Below are 20529 nucleotides of genomic sequence, written 5' to 3' on the forward strand. Positions count from 1 at the left end.
CCAGTGTCTCCTCAAAGCCTACCCCCAGCAACCCACTTCCTCCAGCAAGGTTCCACCTCCTAAAGGTTCTATAATCTTCCCACAAGTGCTGAATATTCAAACACGTGAGCCCGGGGAAGGGGGACACTCATGCTCAACCCACAGCGGAAACTACAGCCAAGCAAAAGACAGAGGCTTGGCAGATCAGAACTTCAACCTGTCCGCGGTGACTGCTATTAGAGATCAAATCAAAACATTTTACTTTGCCCTCGTGGGGCAAATGACAAGAACCGAAGTCCACAGCCTTGATTAATCCTTGGTTTTATGCCACAACATGAAAATAAATCTTGCTTGTTAACGTTTTACAACTTGACCCAGTAGTTCCATCCACTCATGTCCTGGCCTCCCAGTAGCTAAACCCCCAAACCGTGAGGTGTTCTCTCATTCTCTGCCTCCTTTGTGAGCCTGACTGGTATACTCTTGCTTTCCAATAATGTTCGACTCAAGGTTCTCCAAAGCAGGTATAGGCTGGTTGCTGATTACTAACCAGTGAGTCAAATGGTGCCTTTTGAATCTCATTTCCTCGCAAAGGCTGTTTGACAAGTATAGGGTCAACCTAAAGGAAGCAGAGTTTATTCAATATTTTCTCCTTTCATTAGTGAGCTTAAATTACTTCCTTGTAAACTCTGCTTGTTACCTAAATGTACTAGCACTTTTGTTTCCTAATTAACTTTCTTATCAGAATCCCAACCAAAAATAACAAGAAATGGAATCATGATAATGTACCCTGCCCCCTCAAAACATTTCTTTCTGTGCTTTATCTCCTGGCTCTGTTCTGGCTTCTTTAATTAAAATATCAGAAATTATTAGACTCAAATTATTTCTTGATATAGTGCTCAAATTCCCCTGAAAAACTGCTTCTCCAGCCTCCATATTTAAACCTTTATCTGCATGAGGCAGATGAGCCTCCGTACGTATGCAACGTGATTCACGTGATTCAATATAATTTCAGAAGAAGGGTCTAATTTGGTCTCTAAGTAATGAAACAAACAAATCAGATGTGGCTGTGCTGAGCTTTGAGTGTTTAAACCCTCAGGTCTTCTCTCTTGGGCCTCCAGACCATCAAAATAAATAGCATCAATGTGCAAAAGAGCTCAAGAAATTTTATCAGGGAAATGTGAAATTCTAGGCAGCCATCTTATTTTTTTTTTCTATTATAGGAATAGGTTTAGAAAAAAAAAAAATCAACGCCACCCAGTCCAAGCGACTCACATACGTAGAAATCAAGGGAAAGAGGTCATGTCCGTTTCAGACTTCATCATAAATGATGACAAACTACCCTTCCCCTTACATAGTGACCCTGAGCAGCAGAGGACAGTGGGGCATTTTGGGTGCTTCCGAGTTGGGATCTGCTTGCTTCTGGTGGAGCTGTGTGAGAGGTTCACTTTCTTCGAAGTCGTCTGCAACATGATCCCCTTTTGCACGGGGAGTCTTGGCTGCTACAACCACCAGGCAGCTATTCTCAACTTGTGCTTTATTGGAGCCTCAGTCCTTACCCCTGTGTTTATGGGATGGCTTTCGGACAACTGCTTTGGAAGGAACAAACTGGTGTACATATCCCTAGCTCTGCATTTCTTAGGTGAGTGTCCCCTACTAACAGTACTTGGGGGAGGGCACATAAGTGGACATGTTTTTGTTATGAACTTTTAATTTTGTTCCCAGCCTGTCCTTAGCATAAAATATAATAAAATATGTTGCTTCGATTTATGTCATTCTTTGTATTATTTAGGCTGTTAGTAGATGTATATGTTGTGTCTTCTGGAATTTTTAATACTCAGAACATTGTGATTACTATATTTTATGCTAATTATATCTTTGTATGTCAATCTGTGCACCTAACCATGCCCTTATCCCCCCCCCCCCCCGCTTTAACTCAAATTTGTGGCAGATCCTATATGAAACATGAAATTCATTCACTTCACAACCAGAAGAAATATGCTGAAAAGGTTGTTGAAGTTCATATACGACAACTAAGAAGTGTTTGCCTTTCATAATTAATCATATGGTAATTATAATCCATAGAAAGATATGTTTTCTGAATTTTAAGATCCAGCAATATGATTTAAAAATAAGTGAATTCAGACAGGACAGTGTGATTGTTTACGAAAAGAACAATGTACACACTACAGAAGCTTGGGAATGCTTGACCAGGAATAAAAAACAAACTGGTTGATGCTCATAAGTGTCTGTGTGTGTGTATGTGTGTGTGTGTGTGTGTGTGTGTGTGTGTGTGTGAGTGTGTGTGTGTGTGTGTGTGTGAGTGTGTGTGTGTGTGTGTGTGTGTGAGTGTGTGTGTGTGTGTGTGTGTGTGCTTGTGCCCACTTGCATTTAGGTCAGAGACTTTTGGGAGTAGGTTTTTACCTTACATCTTATTTGAGGCAGAATCTCTGTACTGTCTGGTTGTGTGCCAACTTGACACAAGCTGGAGTTATCACAGAGAAAGAAGCCTCAGTTGAGAAAATGCCTCCATGAGATTCAGCAATAAGGCATTTTCTCAATTAGTGATCAAGGGGGGAGGGCCCAGCCCATTGTGGGTGGTGCCATCCCTGGGCTCGTAGATCTGGGTTTTATAAGAAAACAGGCTGAGCAAGTCAGGGAAAGCTCCCATTGGTGATGAACAGCAATGTGGAAGTGTAAGCTGAATAAACCTCTTTCTCCCCAACTTGCTTCTTGGCAATGATGTTTGTGCAGGAATAGAAACCCTAAGACAGTCTCTATTGTTTCTGCTAAAGAGACACATACTCCCAGAGTAGCTTGCCTGTGAGCTTCCAGAGAATTCTCCAATCTCTGCCTTCTTCCTGTCTTAACCCAGGAGTATTGTCACTAAGGATGTGTGGTGTGCTACCATACTCAACATTTTGCTTCAGGATTGTCAGGTCCCATGATGAGCATCTCTACCCACTGACCTGTCTTCCCGGCTCTGGTCCACAATCATAATGCTGAGCCAATCAGTCGTTCTTTCTAGACAAGGGGGAGACAGAAATGACAGCTGTCAATCATTTACCTCAACAAACAGCACACACAGGCGCCAAGACAGCTTAAATGGAGACACGTGGTGGTTTAAGCAAGAGTGACATTTAAAACATGATACTGTGGCAGCCATTTCCAGAAAGGCATCAGTGTGATGAAGGACTTGGGGTAACTTCCAAGCTTCTGAGCGGAAGAACCTGGGCAGGTTCACGTCCTGGGGAAGAGGTTCCTTGTCAGTGGCAGTAAGTGCAAGACAAGTCGGTGAGGCAGCCCTGGCAGGCCTGCTACTGTGTGTCTCGGGACACTCTGATGAGGAGAAAGAGAAAGCAAGATAAGGAAAGACAATTCTCCCTGACTGGACAGCATGCCACACCACAGGCACTAGGTCATTTTCTTGTTCAATGTTCTTATTTCTGTGAGTCTGGACTCCTGAATAAGTCGCCACACCAGGACAGAAAAGGAGACCTTTTTTGTATTATTATTAACCATTCCCTTCATTTAGATCTCAAATGACATCCCCCTTCCCAGTTACACTTTCACCAGCCTCCCATCCTACATCCGCCCTCTCCCTTACCGTTTTCCCACTTGAGAGTATTCCCCCACCCACCCGCCGTCCCCTGCCCACCACTCCACCATCCTGCTACTCTGGGATAACAAGCCTCCCCAGGACCAAGGGCCTCTCTTCCTGTTTCTATCAGACAAGGCAATACTCTGCTTCATGTGTATCTGGAGGCATGGATCCCTCCAGGTACTCTCCTAGGTTGGTGGTCTGGACTCTGAGAGACGAGGAAGGTCAATTGAAGGTCATTTGAAGAACTACATTGTACTTCAAATGGAGTTGCAATCCCTCTCGAAGAAGAAGATCTTAACTTTGGCATTTTTCCAAGCAAAAAGAACTAGATTGACTCTTTGTGTGCTCTTCTCTGTCTCTTTGTCTGCCTGTCTGTCTGTCTCTGATCTGTCTGTCTGTCTGTCTCTGTCTCTCCCACACTGAGTACTGAAGCCAGGATTCACACATGCTACACAAAGTCTCCGTGACTGAGCTGTGTGTCCTCCCTGTTGAACATTCTTGTTTTGAGATAGGGTCTGTCTAAACATCCCAGACTGTCTTAGAAAGTAGCTGTGTGGCTCTATTGGGCCTTGAATCGACAGTCACCCTTCTTTCGTCTCACCTGGCCCTGAGTTTGGCTTTGTTTCCTTACTCTAAGTCACTTCTGGAATTTTCTATTCACAACTGCCATGACATTGTAGGCTGATATTAAATATTAAGATTCCAACTTATTTCTATTTTAGATTTTCTTAAATTCAGCATTCTCCTTGACCATGGCCATGTGTTATCAGATACAGGTGATTGCATGACCTGGGGGGGGGAGGGCGGGAAGTAGCCTAGTCAGTAATGTCTGCCATGCAAGCATGAACAGCTGAGTCCATCCCAGAACCAATGTCCAAAGACATGATGTGGTAGTACCCAATTTCAGCATCAGTAGGAGCTGAAGATAGGCTGCCTGCTATTGTGTAAGAGGCTTTTCCTCAGAAACACTAACACTCACACACACACACACACACACACACACACACACACATCTAGTTATTCACCTCAGATAGAGAACCTATTACAAACCAAAATAATAGTTACATCAAAATTCAATTTGGTGAACCAGTGAATTTTTATTGGGGTTGCTCACAGGAATATGGGTGAAAGGTTATTTACAGGAGCTGGGATAGCTCAAAATAGGCATCACCGCTGCAAAGCTCTCTCCAACATGTGTGAGGTCTTGAAGCCCACATCCCTAGAGCACTTCCCATGACTTTCAGAGAGCTCCAGGGTCAGAGACTCCCCTCTCTGCACCTCAGGTGATCTGTCTCCTTCCTTAGCACCTGTTTGTTGCCTCTATGACTCTAGGGAGGGAACTTGGTGAATCTTCCAATTTTCATCTTTCCCTGAACATAGGTAGGAACTTAGTTTACCTCCTAGATCTCCTGACCCCCTCTCTCTTCTAGGAAGTTCCAATTCAGAGGGAAAAACACTACACATCACTAGCCTATGTGGCAAGCAACAGGCCACTGAGAGACCCCATCTCCAAAGTCAAAGTGGGTGGCACCTGAGAGACACCACCCTCCAAAGTCACCTGGCCTCTACATGTGATAAATATACTGGGCTTTTGGCTATGCACCTGCTTTCTGTATGTCTGCCTTTTCTGACCTACCCACTCACTCCTGAATTGTTCTTCTACGGCCTCCCATAAGATAGACAGCACTTCTTTTCACAGGGATTACAGATATAGGCAGACAACTTTTGCAGGACACAATGTCTCACATCCAAGAGATAAATCTTTATCAAGTGTATTGCAAATTTATTTGCATTTTTATCCTATCAGTTTTACTGAAGATAGACGTGAAGTCTTGCAGTAATGAAATCAGAGTGTTGACATTTTCCTAAAGGAAGGAAGTGGAACATCTCTGTCACTTACATAGAGGTGTCACATGGTCTGGAAGTAGATTGGCCTTAAATGGGTGGTTACTACATGGACTAACTGAACTGAGCATGCTCTTGGATAACTTGGTACTGCCAAACATCACATCACACTTCTGGGGAAGATGATCAAATACTAGAGAAATGTATTGTTTCTGCATCTGGCTGACCTTGAAAGACACCATTTTAAAGCCAATAACTTAAAGAGCCCACCCTCACCGTGAATCAGCCCGCTGCTGGAGGACAATCAAATGCATACATTCATCACATGGTAAAGACATGTAGAGAAGATGTTAAATGCTGTACCCAATTTGTATTTCTGTAGAACTTCATGTGTAATTGAGGAACTAACCACCCATGACAAATTTGTAAAATTTCATACCAAAAAATGGCAGTGTCAGAGTAATTGAACAGAGCAAAAGTAATCCAGTGAATTAAATAACATTAATAGTGATAAGGATGTAGCTCAGTGACGGAGAGCATGCCTAACATATATGAGAGTCTGGAGTCCAGCCCTGGCACCACAGGAAGGGAGGGCAGAAGAAAGAAGGGGGGGAAAAAGAGGAAAGGAAGGGGGAGGGCGGGAGAAGAGGACAGGACAGAAGAGGAGCTCTAACAACTGTCATCTCGATGTAAGTTTCAAGCATGTAAAACTGCTTGTCAGGAAATCAACTTATCAGATGATGGGGGTGTGCAGAGATTCATTTGATGGGCAGAGTCACCAAGCCAGGGACCACCAGGTAAAAGTACAGAAGATACCCAAGCTTCCCTGTCACTCTGTGCCCTCCTTCCTGTTGGGCTGCATGACCCAGGACACACTCCTGTCCCCCTCCCCACCCCACCCTACCCCCACCCCCGTTCTCATCTCTGTGTATGCCAAGAGGGCTCTAGGAAGCTATGTGAAAAAACCAAGAAACAGGGACGTGCGTGCCCAAAGGATGTCCTACCTCCTGAGAGCTAGAACCACAGGTCTACTCTACAACAGCAAATGTCTTAGTTTTTTACACAAAACACTTGTGAATTGTTTTAATGTTGTTAAAAATTGACGTCATACCTTTATACATTTTTAGAGGAAAAATGGTTAAAAATGGAAGCAGTTGGAAATGGAGGGATCAGAACCTTGGACTGGTTAAAACATGCAATAAAGAGAATTCATTAATGCAGTTTCTCTATATAGGGGCCAGTTACAAGTGAATCAAACATTCTTGTGAGTTGATTTAATTTACAACTATGTGTTTGGGACAATGGGCTATGTGTATGGAAATAAAGCCACAAAGACCAGAAGAGGGCATGTGACATCCACACCACAGAACTGAACTTGAGTCCTCTCATGAGATCAGTGCAAGCTCCAAACTGCTGAGCCACTTAGGAAATTCAGGCCATCCCTGAAATTGCAAAATCAACATTAAGGATGCTAGTATACAGCCATGAGCCTTCTGGAGTAAAGCACTAATTTTCGTTGTGCTCTGGTGAGTTTGCTTCTGTGCAACAAGCACTCTCCTGTTCTCTCTACCCACAGGCACTGCCTCGTTATCCGCGATTGCTTTTCCCTTGGAGGATTTCTACAGAGGCACTTATCCTGTGTTTAGCAACATGCCCGTGGAGGAGCGGGCTGGGCTGTTTCATGTAGCACTGCTGACCCTCTGCCTGGGCACAGGAGGTATAAGGACCGTTGTTTGTCTGCCAGATGCGTGTGGCCGTCAGGAACAGGAATCCAAGGAGCCACTATCATTTTGTAACTGGTAAGTGGCATTTGTTAGGATGGAAGACAGAATTATAGCATTCAGTCCTTGTTTTAGGTTTTCTCAGTTTGGCCTTTGTCATCAGTTGGGTTGGGTGAGTGACAGTGGGGTGACATCTGTGATTTTGAGTCAGTTAAGAGTCATTGTCAAGGCTGGATACGTGGCTCAGGAGTTTAGAATACTTGATGCTCTTCCGGAGGACTGCAGCTCAGTTCCCAGCGCCCCATTCCAGTGGTTCACAGCTGTCTGTTACCCAACTTCAGGGGAGCTGGTGCCTCTTCTGGCCTCTGCAGGCACACCCATGTATGTCCACACAAACAGACATGCGCGAGCGTACACACACACACACACTAAGATAACCCCCCCCAAAAAAAAAGTCATGATCGGGAGATACTAGAATTCCAGCTTTTTCTTCTTGTTCTCCTTGTTTCTTGGCTAACACTAGGTGAGCAGCACCTTTGTTTGAGCGTTTGGTTCCAGCCATGTCTCATCAGAGGCTCTACAACAGTGGGTCAGCCACCAAGGACTAGCTAAACTCCTGGGAGCTATGAAATCACACTGTCCTCATTTTAAGTTGTTTATTGAGTAAATTTTTTTTTTCATATCAAATGAAAGCAAACAGGAATCATCAAGTTTTCTCTGGGTTTGTTTGTCTGTTTGGGTTTTTTTTTTTTTTTTGTGGCTTTATTCTGGTTTGGTTTTGTTTGTTCTGTGTGTGTGTGTGTGTGAGTGTGTGCACATGTGCATCTGTATGTGTGCATATATGTGTGTATATGTGCATGCATGTGTGCATGTGTGTGTATGTGTGTACCTGTGCATGTACATGTACGTGTGTGGGGGGGTGTGTTTGGTTATCACAAACACTTGTTGGTTATTACCAACACTATCACGAAAAGCTATCTCTCCACCACTGTTATTTCACAATAAATCATGGCAGACACCAGCACCAAACAAAAAGTCCAACAAAAATAATAATCTTAACATTAAATGAGGGCTGGAGAGATGACTCGGTGGTTAAAAGTACTCTCTGATCTCCTGAAAGACTCAAGTCCAGTTGTTACAAACACCTGTGCATAACTAAAACCACCAGTGACTCCACTTGAGGGTTTCTGACACCCTCTTCTGGCCTAGGGAGGGACCACACAGGCACGAGTCCATACACACATGAACACAAAACACTTGCATATTTTAAAACACTGCACTAAAGAAAAAGGTTTAGAGTCAATGTTATCTACATGTATGCATCTATCCAAGTGAATTCTTTCTTCTCCTTATCCCATCCTCCTCATATTAATATTACAAACCACTGAAGCCTATTTTGGATTAAGTCCTAATGTCAGGAAAGGATGCGGTTTATCAAAGGGAGATAGGACGCTCACTCCCTCGGAGCAATTTTTGCCTCCTTGACCTGCCCAAAGGAGAAAGAAATCCTTTTTCATTCTATGCAGAAGTTTTAATCCTTAATTAGCAACATCATTTTGATTAAATAAGACTCGGGAGGATTAAGACTGGAGAGCGATCAGTTGTTCTGAAAGATAGCTTCAGAGACTTCATTGTACTGTGGTTTTAGTCATTCGGGGTTGTGTTTAATCAAAGTGACATTTTCTCGGTGTTGATTACAAAGGGGACATTATATGAATGAACTACGTTCTTTGGGAAACAGAGGGGAGTCCCAGTGGGTTTGTGCTTTAGGGGGTTGGGTAAAAGGATGGGGACTGGGGCACAATAAATTTGGGGGGCTGGGAGGAGCCAGGCCAGATTTGGGAACAACACATTTAGCAAGTGCTTTCTGTTATTGTCTAATTTCATTAAAAGAAAATTTCTGATGAGAGTAATCCAGTGGTGTCTCCGGAGCCTGAAGAAACAAGTGTCTAGAAAAGTAGATGACACGTACTCTTACCCTTAGATGTGATTAAACACTGCCTTCTGGGCTCATTTAAGGCTGGACTTCATTGTTTGGACTTGCTTGCCTTCTTGCTTTAAGTATAAAAGTATAGCACACACATTTCATCATCATCTACACAATGAAGTTTATAGAGAAAATGACACAAATGAAAAATCTGTTCTAGAACATTCTCAATGCATTGTTGGCAAGATGGACAGATACTTTACTGGCAGGCGGGCAACTCACTTGCAGAGTCGAGGACTGTCTCTTGGGAGAGCTATGACTTCCAGCAAAGTTGGTAGCTTGTAGAGACCTGTGTTTCCCAGTCACAGTGTGCAAATACCTCAGAAGGGCGTGGCTTTGCTTATGCACAGAGTATCCCAACATGCCATTGGCGTTTTAATCTTAATTTCTGTTATTATTGAATAGTGAACACATTATAACTAAAAATCCTGATCTTTTCGCTAGGAAAGAAAACCCGTTTAATGGGCAGTCATCATTAAAATGGACTGTCTATTAATTTAATTGTTTCCTTAAAGTCCAAAAAATCCCCTGATGGGCCGAGGTTTTAGTTCATGGGTAGAATGATCCCCGCAGTATTCATGAGGCCCTGGTCTTCAATGACCAGTGCCACAAAAGAAAAGAAAAATAAAACCCTAAATGTTGCAAACATTGAAAAAGTGATTGATTTCAATAGCACCTTTCAAAAGGCAACACACCACCTAAGTCTCTGACAGCTGAAGTCGGCACTAAGCCCTGCTTTGGGCACAAATGTCTCATGTTCATAGCTACGAAACCTTTGGTGAGATGGGCCACCCAAAGCTTCCCAGCGATCCTGGTACGCAGCATAGACTGGAAGTTTTAGGAACTGAAAGCAGTGATTCTAAGGAAGGTTGCCAAATGTCATGGAGAAACCCACTCCGAGCCAACAGTGCCATCTGGAACAGTCTTTGGCTACACTGTACCTCACCGGAAGTATAAAGCTCTCTGAAATCAAGATCTGTCATCTATTACAATGATGTCTGGGTTCTGAGGCACGAAGTTCTGAGCCACTACACTGCAGATAATATAAGTGAAGGCACCTGAGCGAGGTTTTTTTGGGGAAGGCAAAGGATGGTGGAAAATTACATTTGTTCATGGCCGTAATTTTAAAGACTGCCCCCGTCCACCTCAAATCGCTCCTCAAGTTCGTTCTGCTTATTTTTACCTGATAATTTACATCCTTTCTCTATTTCACAGTGTGATGCTTAAGAATTCCTACAGTGAGTTAGGCAGAATCAAATCCCAAGCAAATCATCGGGTTCTTGCAAGGGACAGAAGATGAATTTATCCCAAGTTTCAGAAAGGTGTTCCTAATTGACCCTCTATGATGTCTATCCAGACAGAAAAGCTCCAAGTTGAGCATGGACTCAAACATAGAATCTTTATTTTAAGAAGTGTTCATTCTAACAGTTTTTCCAGAAGCTGAACCCTCAGGACAATGAGTCAGCTTTAGATGCACATTAAAGCTATCAAAGTATCCTTTTGAAACACCCCAATTTCTGGACCCTGGGGCTCTTGTTTCTATCAGCTTGACAAAGGTCACAGGGAAGGAAATTTGTTGTCTTCGTTTTCAAGCCAACAGACTAGAGTTGAGAACCTCTGTTGAGTGATTGTCGGGGGGGGGGGTGAGGTCAAAGACTCTCCTCAGCTACATGACAATTTAGAGGACAGCCTAGGAGTATGGAGATCCTCTCTCAAAGAAATGAACAGGTTCCGTCTGTATTGTTTGGGAGAAAACATACATTTTACAGCTGATAAAATGGTTATTTACAAGTGAATTATTATCAAATATATCAGAAAGATCTGGAGTTCAAGGACCACCTTGGCTATGTACCAAGGATGAGGTGATTTTGATCTGAGCTACATTGGAAACCTTGCTGCAATCTCCTACTGCCTCTTAAAAGTGGTAATTCTCAATCCTGACCACAAATATCCCACATTAGAGATTCCTGAGAGGAGGGCTGGGTATTAGGAATAGAAGAAGCAAGGAAGGAAATTGGAGGGGGATAAAATGGAGAGCACACCCCACCCAGAGATCGGGGAAGGGGAAGCTGCTCTTTAATCATTTACGTCTACAACTTCTACCCGACCCTTGGTGCTGTCTCATCAAGATGAACAGTCATTTGTTAGCATCTCTGCTGGAGAAACAAGTCCAGGCAACGAGGGTTTTTATTTATTCTTTCTATTTATTCCCTGCCTCTCGAAATACACACTTGCCAGAATATTCTTTCAAGCGTTTTAGGAGAGTCTGGACTATGGTAATACAGTCTCGCCCGCCATGAAATCAGTGTCCCTGTGTTTCAGTGGCCCTTCTGCAAGCCTCTGTCCCATTGGACAGTCACAAACCTACAAAGTCATCTTTATGTCTTTCAGGGCTAAACACAATGCTCTCTCTGGGGTCCCCAAGTTATCCGCTCACATCAGGAAGACTGGAGACCTGCAGAAATTTGCCTCCTGGCTTTCATAGCTTCTTAGGTCAGTCAAGATCTCCTTCTAGTTGTTTCTGTTTAAAAAAAAAGTCACTTAAAATAAATCTGTCCATCTAAGAAAGAGAAAAGCAGCAGTGAGACTTTCGAGGTACCATGAAATAAGTTAAGAACATGCTTAAAACAAAGCCAAAACGACAGCCAAGATTCGTGGTGAGAAATCCGAGGATCATAACATTTTTTTTTAATTGACTTCACTGTTCCAGCCCTTTGCGGTTCCATTCTGATACGTAGACTGAAGAATTGTGTTCCTGCCGCGGCTTTCAATTTCTTTTAATCACAGTATTTGTTTGGCTTTGGTGCTTTGCTCTCTGACTTTCAGGGTGAGAGGTGTTTTATACATTCAATTTCCTGCTGATCTCTGAGACAAAATGGGTCTTAATGGTAAGCTCTAAGACCGTGGGTTTTTCTTTTCTTTCTTTCTTTCTTTCTATATATATAGTTTTTGCTGGTGATACATACATAATTTCATCCTTAATTGTCTGTGGCTTGCCCTGTCCATGGAACAGCAAAGACAAATGTAGAGTATGTCTGTGCTAAGTAATTCTTTCAGAAGCTCACACAAGGGACTAGGTGAGAGGACACTTGCTAAACTACATGTAGACTTTATGTAAAACCCCCTCCCACACAGATCACTCAGCACTGCCATTCTTCAGGTTTCGGGATGGCTTTCTCAAGATTTAAATCGTGGAATATTCCCTTTCATCTTTCTTGACCCTCTTCGGAGCGGTTGGGTGTGTGTCGGCTTGTGGTACACTGAAGAGCCACTGAAGGTCTGCTTGCATTTTTCTCAATAGTGCTTGCTTCTCTTTGAGAGGAGAAGGCACCCTACGAAGTGAAAGAAACTAAACATTGCTTTCAGCTCCTACCTCTCAGTTGTTATAGTCACCGTTCAGGAGGACAGCTTGCTACAGCATGGAAGGTTCACCCCAGGCTGAGTCTAGGGACTCTACCTGGCTGTCCTAGAAAATTCTAACATGGCACCTCACCTATGTTAGGACAAATACGTTCTTGTTCATAGGTTGCATTAACCCAACTTGGTTATCATGGCTTTCTTTCACATTCTGTCTGCCCTTCTCCCATGTGAATCATTAGAAGTCTAACGGCCTACATTTTTCTTACATGTCACACACTCAGTCAATGTCTTCTGTATTGTCTGTTCTTTGTTGCGGTTCTAGATCTGTGCTAGGGCCACAAGGATAGAGAAATAGAGATTCGGGATAAAATGGTGCCAGTGAGAGGCGTGACAATGACACATGAGAAGCTGAACTGGCACAGAAGAAAGGGCTGTTGTCTTTGGAAGTACAGGGACCAGAATGAGTAGAATATTTCGGAGCACTGAAGAGACCTGAGGTGAAATTTAAAAAGTAAGACAAAGGATATTAAAAAGTCATAGACGCAAAAATGGGTGGGTGTTTCAGAGATAGTGCCAGCCTGATGCACGCCCCCTTCCCACTCATACATCTTACACCTAACGCCCAACTCCTTCTCTGTGGCACCTCTGGTCAGCCCTTACCTGTGCTCCAGACCATCTCTTACCTGTGACCTAGGCCACCACAATGGCTGTGACTCCATGGCATACCTTGTCTATGATCACAGACCCAACCAAAACGATGGTCATTTAATTCTTTTTCATTTAAGTCAGACATGACCAAACCCATGCTTGCTTCCTCCAAGGACTCCCTCAACTATCTGAGAATAAAACCCCAATAAATTTCCATGACCAACCATGCCCTACAGGACCCACTTCATCTCAAGACGCTGTACCCCTTTCTTCCAGACCTGTGCTACTATTCCTGCTTTCTACATAAGGACTAGAGGACAGATGGAACGAAGACTCTGGCTCAGTCCCATATAGCCAACTATTTTTCACCCAACTCTTTAAAATAATCTTTGTCTAAAAGGTGTGATCTTTATTTTTAAAATTACACTGAATTTCAAGGTGTGTAAGGTCAGGTGGGGTGTGAGTGATTATCAGGGTTTAGCTCCAATTCCTGTCTTCTGACCACCATTTCGAAGAAGAGCAATATTTATAATTAATGACAGATGAAACACGTTGCTCAAGTGTCAAAGCCCGGATGAATAAGGAAATAATCGTGTCATAAAACTGATAAGTGCAGAATCCAGGAAAGAGGCGCCAAAAGATCACTGAGCCCGGTTCCTGCTTGTAAGTGACACAGTGACAAATGGCTTTGCCTCCTGGGCCTGTGAAACAGTTACGTCAAACCAAATGGCTCACCTCAGTCCTCGGACTCCCAGGTCTATTTCCTGAAGGAAAAGTGGGAGAAAACTCCGTGAACTCGTGTTTGGCAAAGAATTCCCATTGTTAGCCTGTCCTGAACAAGGCGAAGAACCTAACAAGTGGGTGCTGTCAGGACCGTAGTAGGACAAAAGAGAAGTCTCCAGCTGAAAGGAAAGAAATGTAAAACTACCTAATTGATAAGGAACTCATTTACAGACATAGAAAGATTCTAAATTTAACATGAAGGGGGAAAGCAGCCTTTTAAATTTAGGAAAGTGTGTGCAGATGGCACACACTCATGCGTAAGTGTGTGTAAGTGAAAGGTCAATTCTGGGTGTCTTTCTCTATTATTCTCCACATGGTTTTTGAAGCAAGGTCTCTTACTAAACATGGTATTTATGAATTGTCCAGCCCAGAACCATGGATTTTCCTCTTTGCCTCCCGGTACTGGGATTACAGGAATTTGCTGTGCTGGGCTTTTTGCATTGGAGCTGGAACCTGAACTAGGTCCCTGTGTTTGCAGAACAATCCCACTAACCCCTGAATCATCTTCCCAATACCAACTTTGTCTTTAAGGAGATACATATTTGCACAAAAGCTTTATCAAAAAGGATACATAGAAAGTTAGAACCCATTAGAGGGAGGTGGGTATCGTTAACCACAATGAGCACTGATACAAATCCACCATCCGTGTTGCCCACAGTGTAAATGGATTAGAGCATTCACAGACACAATCACAAAGTTAAATGTCACAGGGTCTCCAAAACCATTTGTAAGTTTCTTTTACTATTAGAGAGACATGTATCATAAACCTCAGCCATTTCATGCCTAGACTTTTACCTACAAAAAGTGAATGCCCATGTCAGCGGATCCGACAGATAAGTGGGTGAATCAATAATAAAGTGTTTATATAATGGACCCTATTGGCAATGAGAAGGAATGTCCTGATGGGACAGGATGAGAGACAGGTGAATGAGGGAAGGGAGGGAGGGGAAGGGTGAGAACATCAGGGGAGGGGTGTGAGGACAGTAAGATGGAGGGGCCTGGAGGAACAGTCAGGAAAGTGAATTAGAGCTGTGGGTGGAGGTAAATAGGGGGGCACACGGCACCAGAGGATGCATGAGAAGTTGGCAGATAACAATGTACAGGAGTGTGCTGTGGATGTGGATGAAATGGTGAGGACCACATGAGAAGCCATCAGGTGTAAGCGCAGGCCAGACAGCAGTTGGACGGGGTGGATGGGGAAGCATGAGGGTGGACCTGGGAAGGCATAGGGCTGGATCTGATGTGGATGTGGGGCTTGGGAGATGTGGAGATGAAAGACGCAGAAGCAGATGCGAAGTCGATGGGGAGAGGTCGCTGGTGGGTAGTGTATGACAGTGTGGTGGGTAGAAGCTACGCGCATGGAGGATCTCAGTGGATAAGGTAGATAAGTGTGAATGGAAGTGTATACGGGGTGGATAAGAGCAGATGGGGGTGGATAAGGTATGGATTGGAGCCATTAAAGTGAGTAGAGATGGACGGAGTACACAAAGAATTGGTGGAGGTGGACCAAGGATGAGTAGCGTATTAAAAGGATGGCAGCAGGTGAACAGTGCGTGGGTGTGAGTTTGAAGGGGCGTGGTTGGATCGGGTGAACGGATATTGCATTATGTCGATGGTTGATGGACAGTGGAGTGGCTGTGTGGAAGGGAGGTGTGGATGATGGCGAGAGGACGAGTATGGAGGGATGCGCATGCGCAAGTGGTGAACAGTAGAGCGGGAACAGACAGGGTAGAAGAAGGAGGCATGGGTGAGCATGGTAGTGTAGGAAGGGGTTTGGGTGCGGGGACGGGTTTTGAGGAGGGGGCTGGATGTTAGGTGGATGGTAAAGCCATATGTGGATAGGGGTTCTGGGTGGCAGATGGGGTGGGTGGAGGGAGGGGCAGGTGGAAGGCGAGAGGGATTGTGGATGTCGGTCGGTATGGGGTAGAGGGGTTTGCGAAGGAGAATGGTGGGAGTACGACACATGTTATGGGGAGTAGCAGGAGAGATGGTTTGCTGACAGGAGTGGTAGCGGTAAGGAAGTGATGTAAAGAGAAAGGACAGGGAACCTGTGTAGTAGAGGCAGACAAGGTTGTGGGGGGATTTCTGGCATGCGGTGATGAGAGGAGTGTGCATGGGAAATGGTGGAAGGATGTGTTTAAGGGGTGGATAGAGGCTGTGAATTTGTGGTAGGGGTGATAGGGGTGTGTGAAGGAAGTCTTGGGCAGGGGGAGAGGTTGAAGGGGGCATAGGAAGAAGTGGCAAAGGTATGTGGAGGAAAAGTGGATGGGAAGTTGGGAGCAGAGGGGGAGGGGGAAGGGAGTTGGAGGGATGCAGAGATAGAGAAAGGAAGGGCTGTAGAAATGGAAGAGAAAGGGAGGAAGGGTAGGAAGAGATCGAGGGGGGAATACAGAGGTGAGAAAGGGAAGGAAGAGGGGAGGGGGCCAGGAAGAGAAAGAAGATATGGAAATGGGGAGGGGATAAATGAAGAGGAGGAATGTAAAAAAAGTGGAGCCAGGGATGGATGGATGGATGGGGAGGTGGAGGAAGGGCAGAGAGTTGGAGGAGGATGGATAGAGGAGGAAAAGATCAGTTGGATGTCAGGGTAGGCATGCCATGAGGAACTCCCATGAATCATACTTCTGCATAGATGCAAGCCCCCAGTACAGGAACAACCGATGACTTTCACCAAGATGATAGGACGCAGCTCCTCTAACCAAACACCACAGCGAAGGGTTTGCACTAACAAGGCAAGTAGATGAAAGTCTAATTCCATTAGAATCTGCACAACTGATATATAAGTGCACACATAATAAAACTTCCCAGATGGGGGACATATATAATTAAATGAGTCGGTTGCATTGTGTCTTGTGGCATCATATTGTACCTCAACTACAGATTGTTAACTTGACGTGGTAGGATTATAAGATTGATTGGATGCTGAATGCAGACCCCATGAAAGGTTGGGAGATGAGAGTATTTCCCCAGAAATAATTTGCAAACTCCATGGTGTGGGGGAGGGGGTAAAGGAGGCTTTGTTCAAACCTCTTTCCTTTGTCTTAATGCCTAGTCTGGGTTTAAACAGGGTAATCCCGAAGCTTCAGTGTTTTTGTTGTTGTTTTGTTTTGTTTTTTCTGTACTTAGAGATATTTTTGTTCTTAAATAATAGGCATTTTCTAGGCTCATGGGGATCCACTCTCTCCCTGGGTCTACTCTAAACAGAAACAAGGACAGACAGCGAACTTACAGGAGGCGGTGCTCCTAAGCTTATGAAACAAAGAGGAAATGTGAGAGGGGAGTGGTAGCCAGTACCTGTTCTTAGTCCATAGTGAAACCAGATGCCCTCAACTCTGGGATTTTTCCTGTCTCCCTCTCCCTGCCCCAGGGCTTCCTGGTCGGTGAACCTGAGTACCGCTGTTATCTTTCTGGGAATCTCAAGCATCCAGCACTTGGGGCCCGGCGCCATTGTGATCCTGCTTCCTTCTCTGTCTGCGTTCACCGCCTTGGTCATTCTTTACATGAAGTACGGCAACCTCATCCGTGAGCCAGAGAACCGTGAGTCTCTTACCTTCTTAAACTCCCTACGACATCTTTGAACTCTCATGACCACGTGAGTCTGCAGGTACTACACCCGAGAACAGCAGAGCCAGACAATGTCCCCTGTGCATGCATGGGGACCCCAGCTCCAGTTCTCAGACCCACACCCACTTTGTCAGCTTCTCTGTCCTGCTCTGGCAATCACAAAGCACAACTGTTCTAAAATTTCATTCATCTATGTCATGACAAGCATTTACATCCGTGATACAATAATACACATTACGCACCATGTAATACTTAGGTTGAATACTTTAAGAAACTTCTTAGTGTCGTTGTTTATAGGTGGAAACAGACAAAAAAGTGAGAGATACACCTGCTCCTGCTGTTAGGAGTCCTACAAGACGAGCAAGCTAACAGCCATAACATAAACACAGAGGACCTGGTGTAGACCTCTGCGAGCCCTGTGCGTGCAGTTTCCGTCTCTGTGAGCCCGTGTGAGCCCGTGTGAGCCCTGACTAGTTGATTTGACTATTCTCCTGGTGTCCTGAATTCCCTCTGAGTCCTACAGTCTTTCCTCCCGGGTTGTCCATCTCTGAATCTCTTGAGGGAAGGACCTGATGGAGGCCTCTAGTTGATAGATAAATACATGAATAGATAGATAGATAGATAGATAGATAGATGGATGGATGGATGGATGGATGGATGGATAGATAGATAGATAGATAGATAGATAGATAGATAGATAGATAGATAGTCTGACTGTGGGTCTCTGCCCCTCCCCCATCTTCTGCCAACGGAAGCCTCTCTGAGAAGCAGTGGATAAGGCACCTTCTATACGTACAGTTGAACATCATTAGCACTTATTGCGTTGTTCCTTTTCCCAGGCCTCTGGGTTATCTAGTCTCAGTCTCTGGCCATTCAGACAGTGTAAATAAACTGAACATTGGTTGGTCACTCCCACAAGCTCTGAGCCACCACTGCCCCAGCGTATCTTCAGGCAGGACAGATTGTAGATGGGGGGTTTTGACATTAGGTTGGTGTCCACACTTCTCTTTCCTGTTTTGTTTTCTAGTACCAGACATCGTTATGTAGAGCACTTTGGCCTAGACTTCTCTGGATATTTCACACTAATCTAAACCTCAGGATCCTCATACCTAAACCTCCCAAGTACTGGGATTACAGGCATGTGCCACTTTGTCTCAACCATAAATTTACTTATTTATTTTTAAATGTTTTAAAGTTACATGTGATTTTTATTATGTGTGTATACACATACACACACACACACACACACACACACACACACAAACACATGTATACAGACTGGTACTTTGTCTGTGCAGTTACCAGAAGAAGCCAGAAGAGGGCATCAGATATCAAATTCCCTTGGAGCTGAGGTGGAGGCTGGGAACTGAACTCTGGTTCTCTGAAAAAGCCCTAAGTGTTCTTAGTCACTATACCATCTCTCGGCTTCTGAAAATGTATTTTTAATGGATACATAAATATAGAAAACATACATATTATCGGGATATCATGATGTTTCAATATAGATATACGTATATCATCTGTAACGTTTAAATTAGGTTAAACCCATATTATTTCATCATGGTTAAGAAAACATTCAGAGTCTTTTTTTTAAGGCTTTTTAAAACACTCGAACTTGTACTGGATTGTAGTATAAACCTGTAACTCCATCGTTTAGAATGTAGAGGCACAAAAATCAAAGGCTCGAGGCCAGTGTCAAACAAGTTTGAGGCCAGACCCAGGTACACAGGCCCCTGTCACAACAAAACAAACAAATAAATAAAGCACATGCTACGCTGCTGCTCTCTATAGTTTTTCTGACCTATAATAGCAGAACAGCCAGACACTGTAACTTAGTCCTAACCAGACTTTCCCTTTGTCCTTTTTAATTTTGTACATGTGGTTTGGGTATTACGTCAACAGACAGTATATCTCCCCTTCTGATTTATTCCCTTCAAATAAGACACCCTCAAGTTTCACATGTATGATAGCATGTGACATCTTCATTTTATAAAGAAAAATAATTTAATTTTATCTTATGGGCATCGGTATTTTGCCTGCATGCATGTCTGTGTGAGTGTGTCAGATCTTGGAGTTACAGACAGTTGTGAGATTCCTTGTGGGAGCTGGGATTTGAACCCATGTTCTCTGGAAGAACAGTCAGTACCCTTAACCACTGAGCTATCTCTCCAACCCCCATTTTCTTTATTTTTAAGACTGGATAATACCCCATTGTACAGAACATATCATCACTGGCTATTTTAAGACAGGCTGCCACATAACCCAGGCTGGCTTAGAATTCACTATGCAGCCAAGAATGACCTTGAACTCCTGATCATCCATCACCCAATCACGTGGGTTATAAGCACGTGATGCAACCAAGAACACATTTTCTTCTACCCACTCCTTCGTTACTAGTCTGCACACACCTCTTATGTAACATGAAGACTGCTGTTACAAATAGAGGTGTGCAGACACCTTCCAAGTCCCGCCCTTTGGAATCATATGCCCAGAAGCAGATTTTGCCCTCCTTCACTGTCTAGAACACTTCCTGCTGCTTTCTTCAGCACCTGCCTCTCCTGCAAGTCCATCCCTGGAGCCCAGGGACTCCTCATATGCTCTCCCTGTTCTGCCTGCATCGAGTTTCTTCTTTTACTATTAATTGTGGCCACGCTGATGAATGTGAGCTGACGACTCATCATGGTTTTGATCAACATCTCCCAAAAGATCAATCATGAACATCTTGTTGATGTTTACCAGCCACTTTTATAGACTGTTTGAGAAGTTATCATTTCAAGTTCTCCATACATTTTTAAAATCGGGACATTTGGTTCTAGTCTTGGGGAGTCTGTAGAGATTTGTTATATCCTGCGTATTGGCCTTCCTGGTGTTGGATGTTTAAGTTACAGTCAGTTCCTTCCTTTGCCTTTTTGTCTGTTTCCTTTGACATGCAGTTCTTACATTTACCCTAATATCTACCTATCTACCTATCTGTCTGTCTGTCTGTGTACCTACCTACCTATCTATCTATCTATCTATCTATCTATCTATCTATCTATCTATCT

At 43.9% G+C, this 20529-nt stretch overlaps 1 protein-coding gene across 1 annotated transcript in view; it reads left to right on the forward strand.

Moving 5' to 3' along the window:
• Nucleotides 1-1278: 1278 nt before the first annotated feature.
• Nucleotides 1279-20529, forward strand: part of SLC15A5 (solute carrier family 15 member 5) — a gene marked incomplete at both ends in the record, with an annotated part of 88311 nt that continues 69060 nt past the window's right edge. Inside the window, 3 exons of the mRNA XM_080914988.1 lie at nucleotides 1279-1618; nucleotides 7002-7224; nucleotides 17289-17458. Coding sequence (XP_080771114.1) covers nucleotides 1279-1618; nucleotides 7002-7224; nucleotides 17289-17458 — 733 coding nt within the window. The remainder of the gene's footprint in view (nucleotides 1619-7001; nucleotides 7225-17288; nucleotides 17459-20529) is intronic.

Source organism: Micromys minutus (assembly GCF_963924665.1).
Source record: "Micromys minutus genome assembly, chromosome: 3".
In the NCBI taxonomy this organism is placed as follows: domain Eukaryota; kingdom Metazoa; phylum Chordata; class Mammalia; order Rodentia; family Muridae; genus Micromys; species Micromys minutus.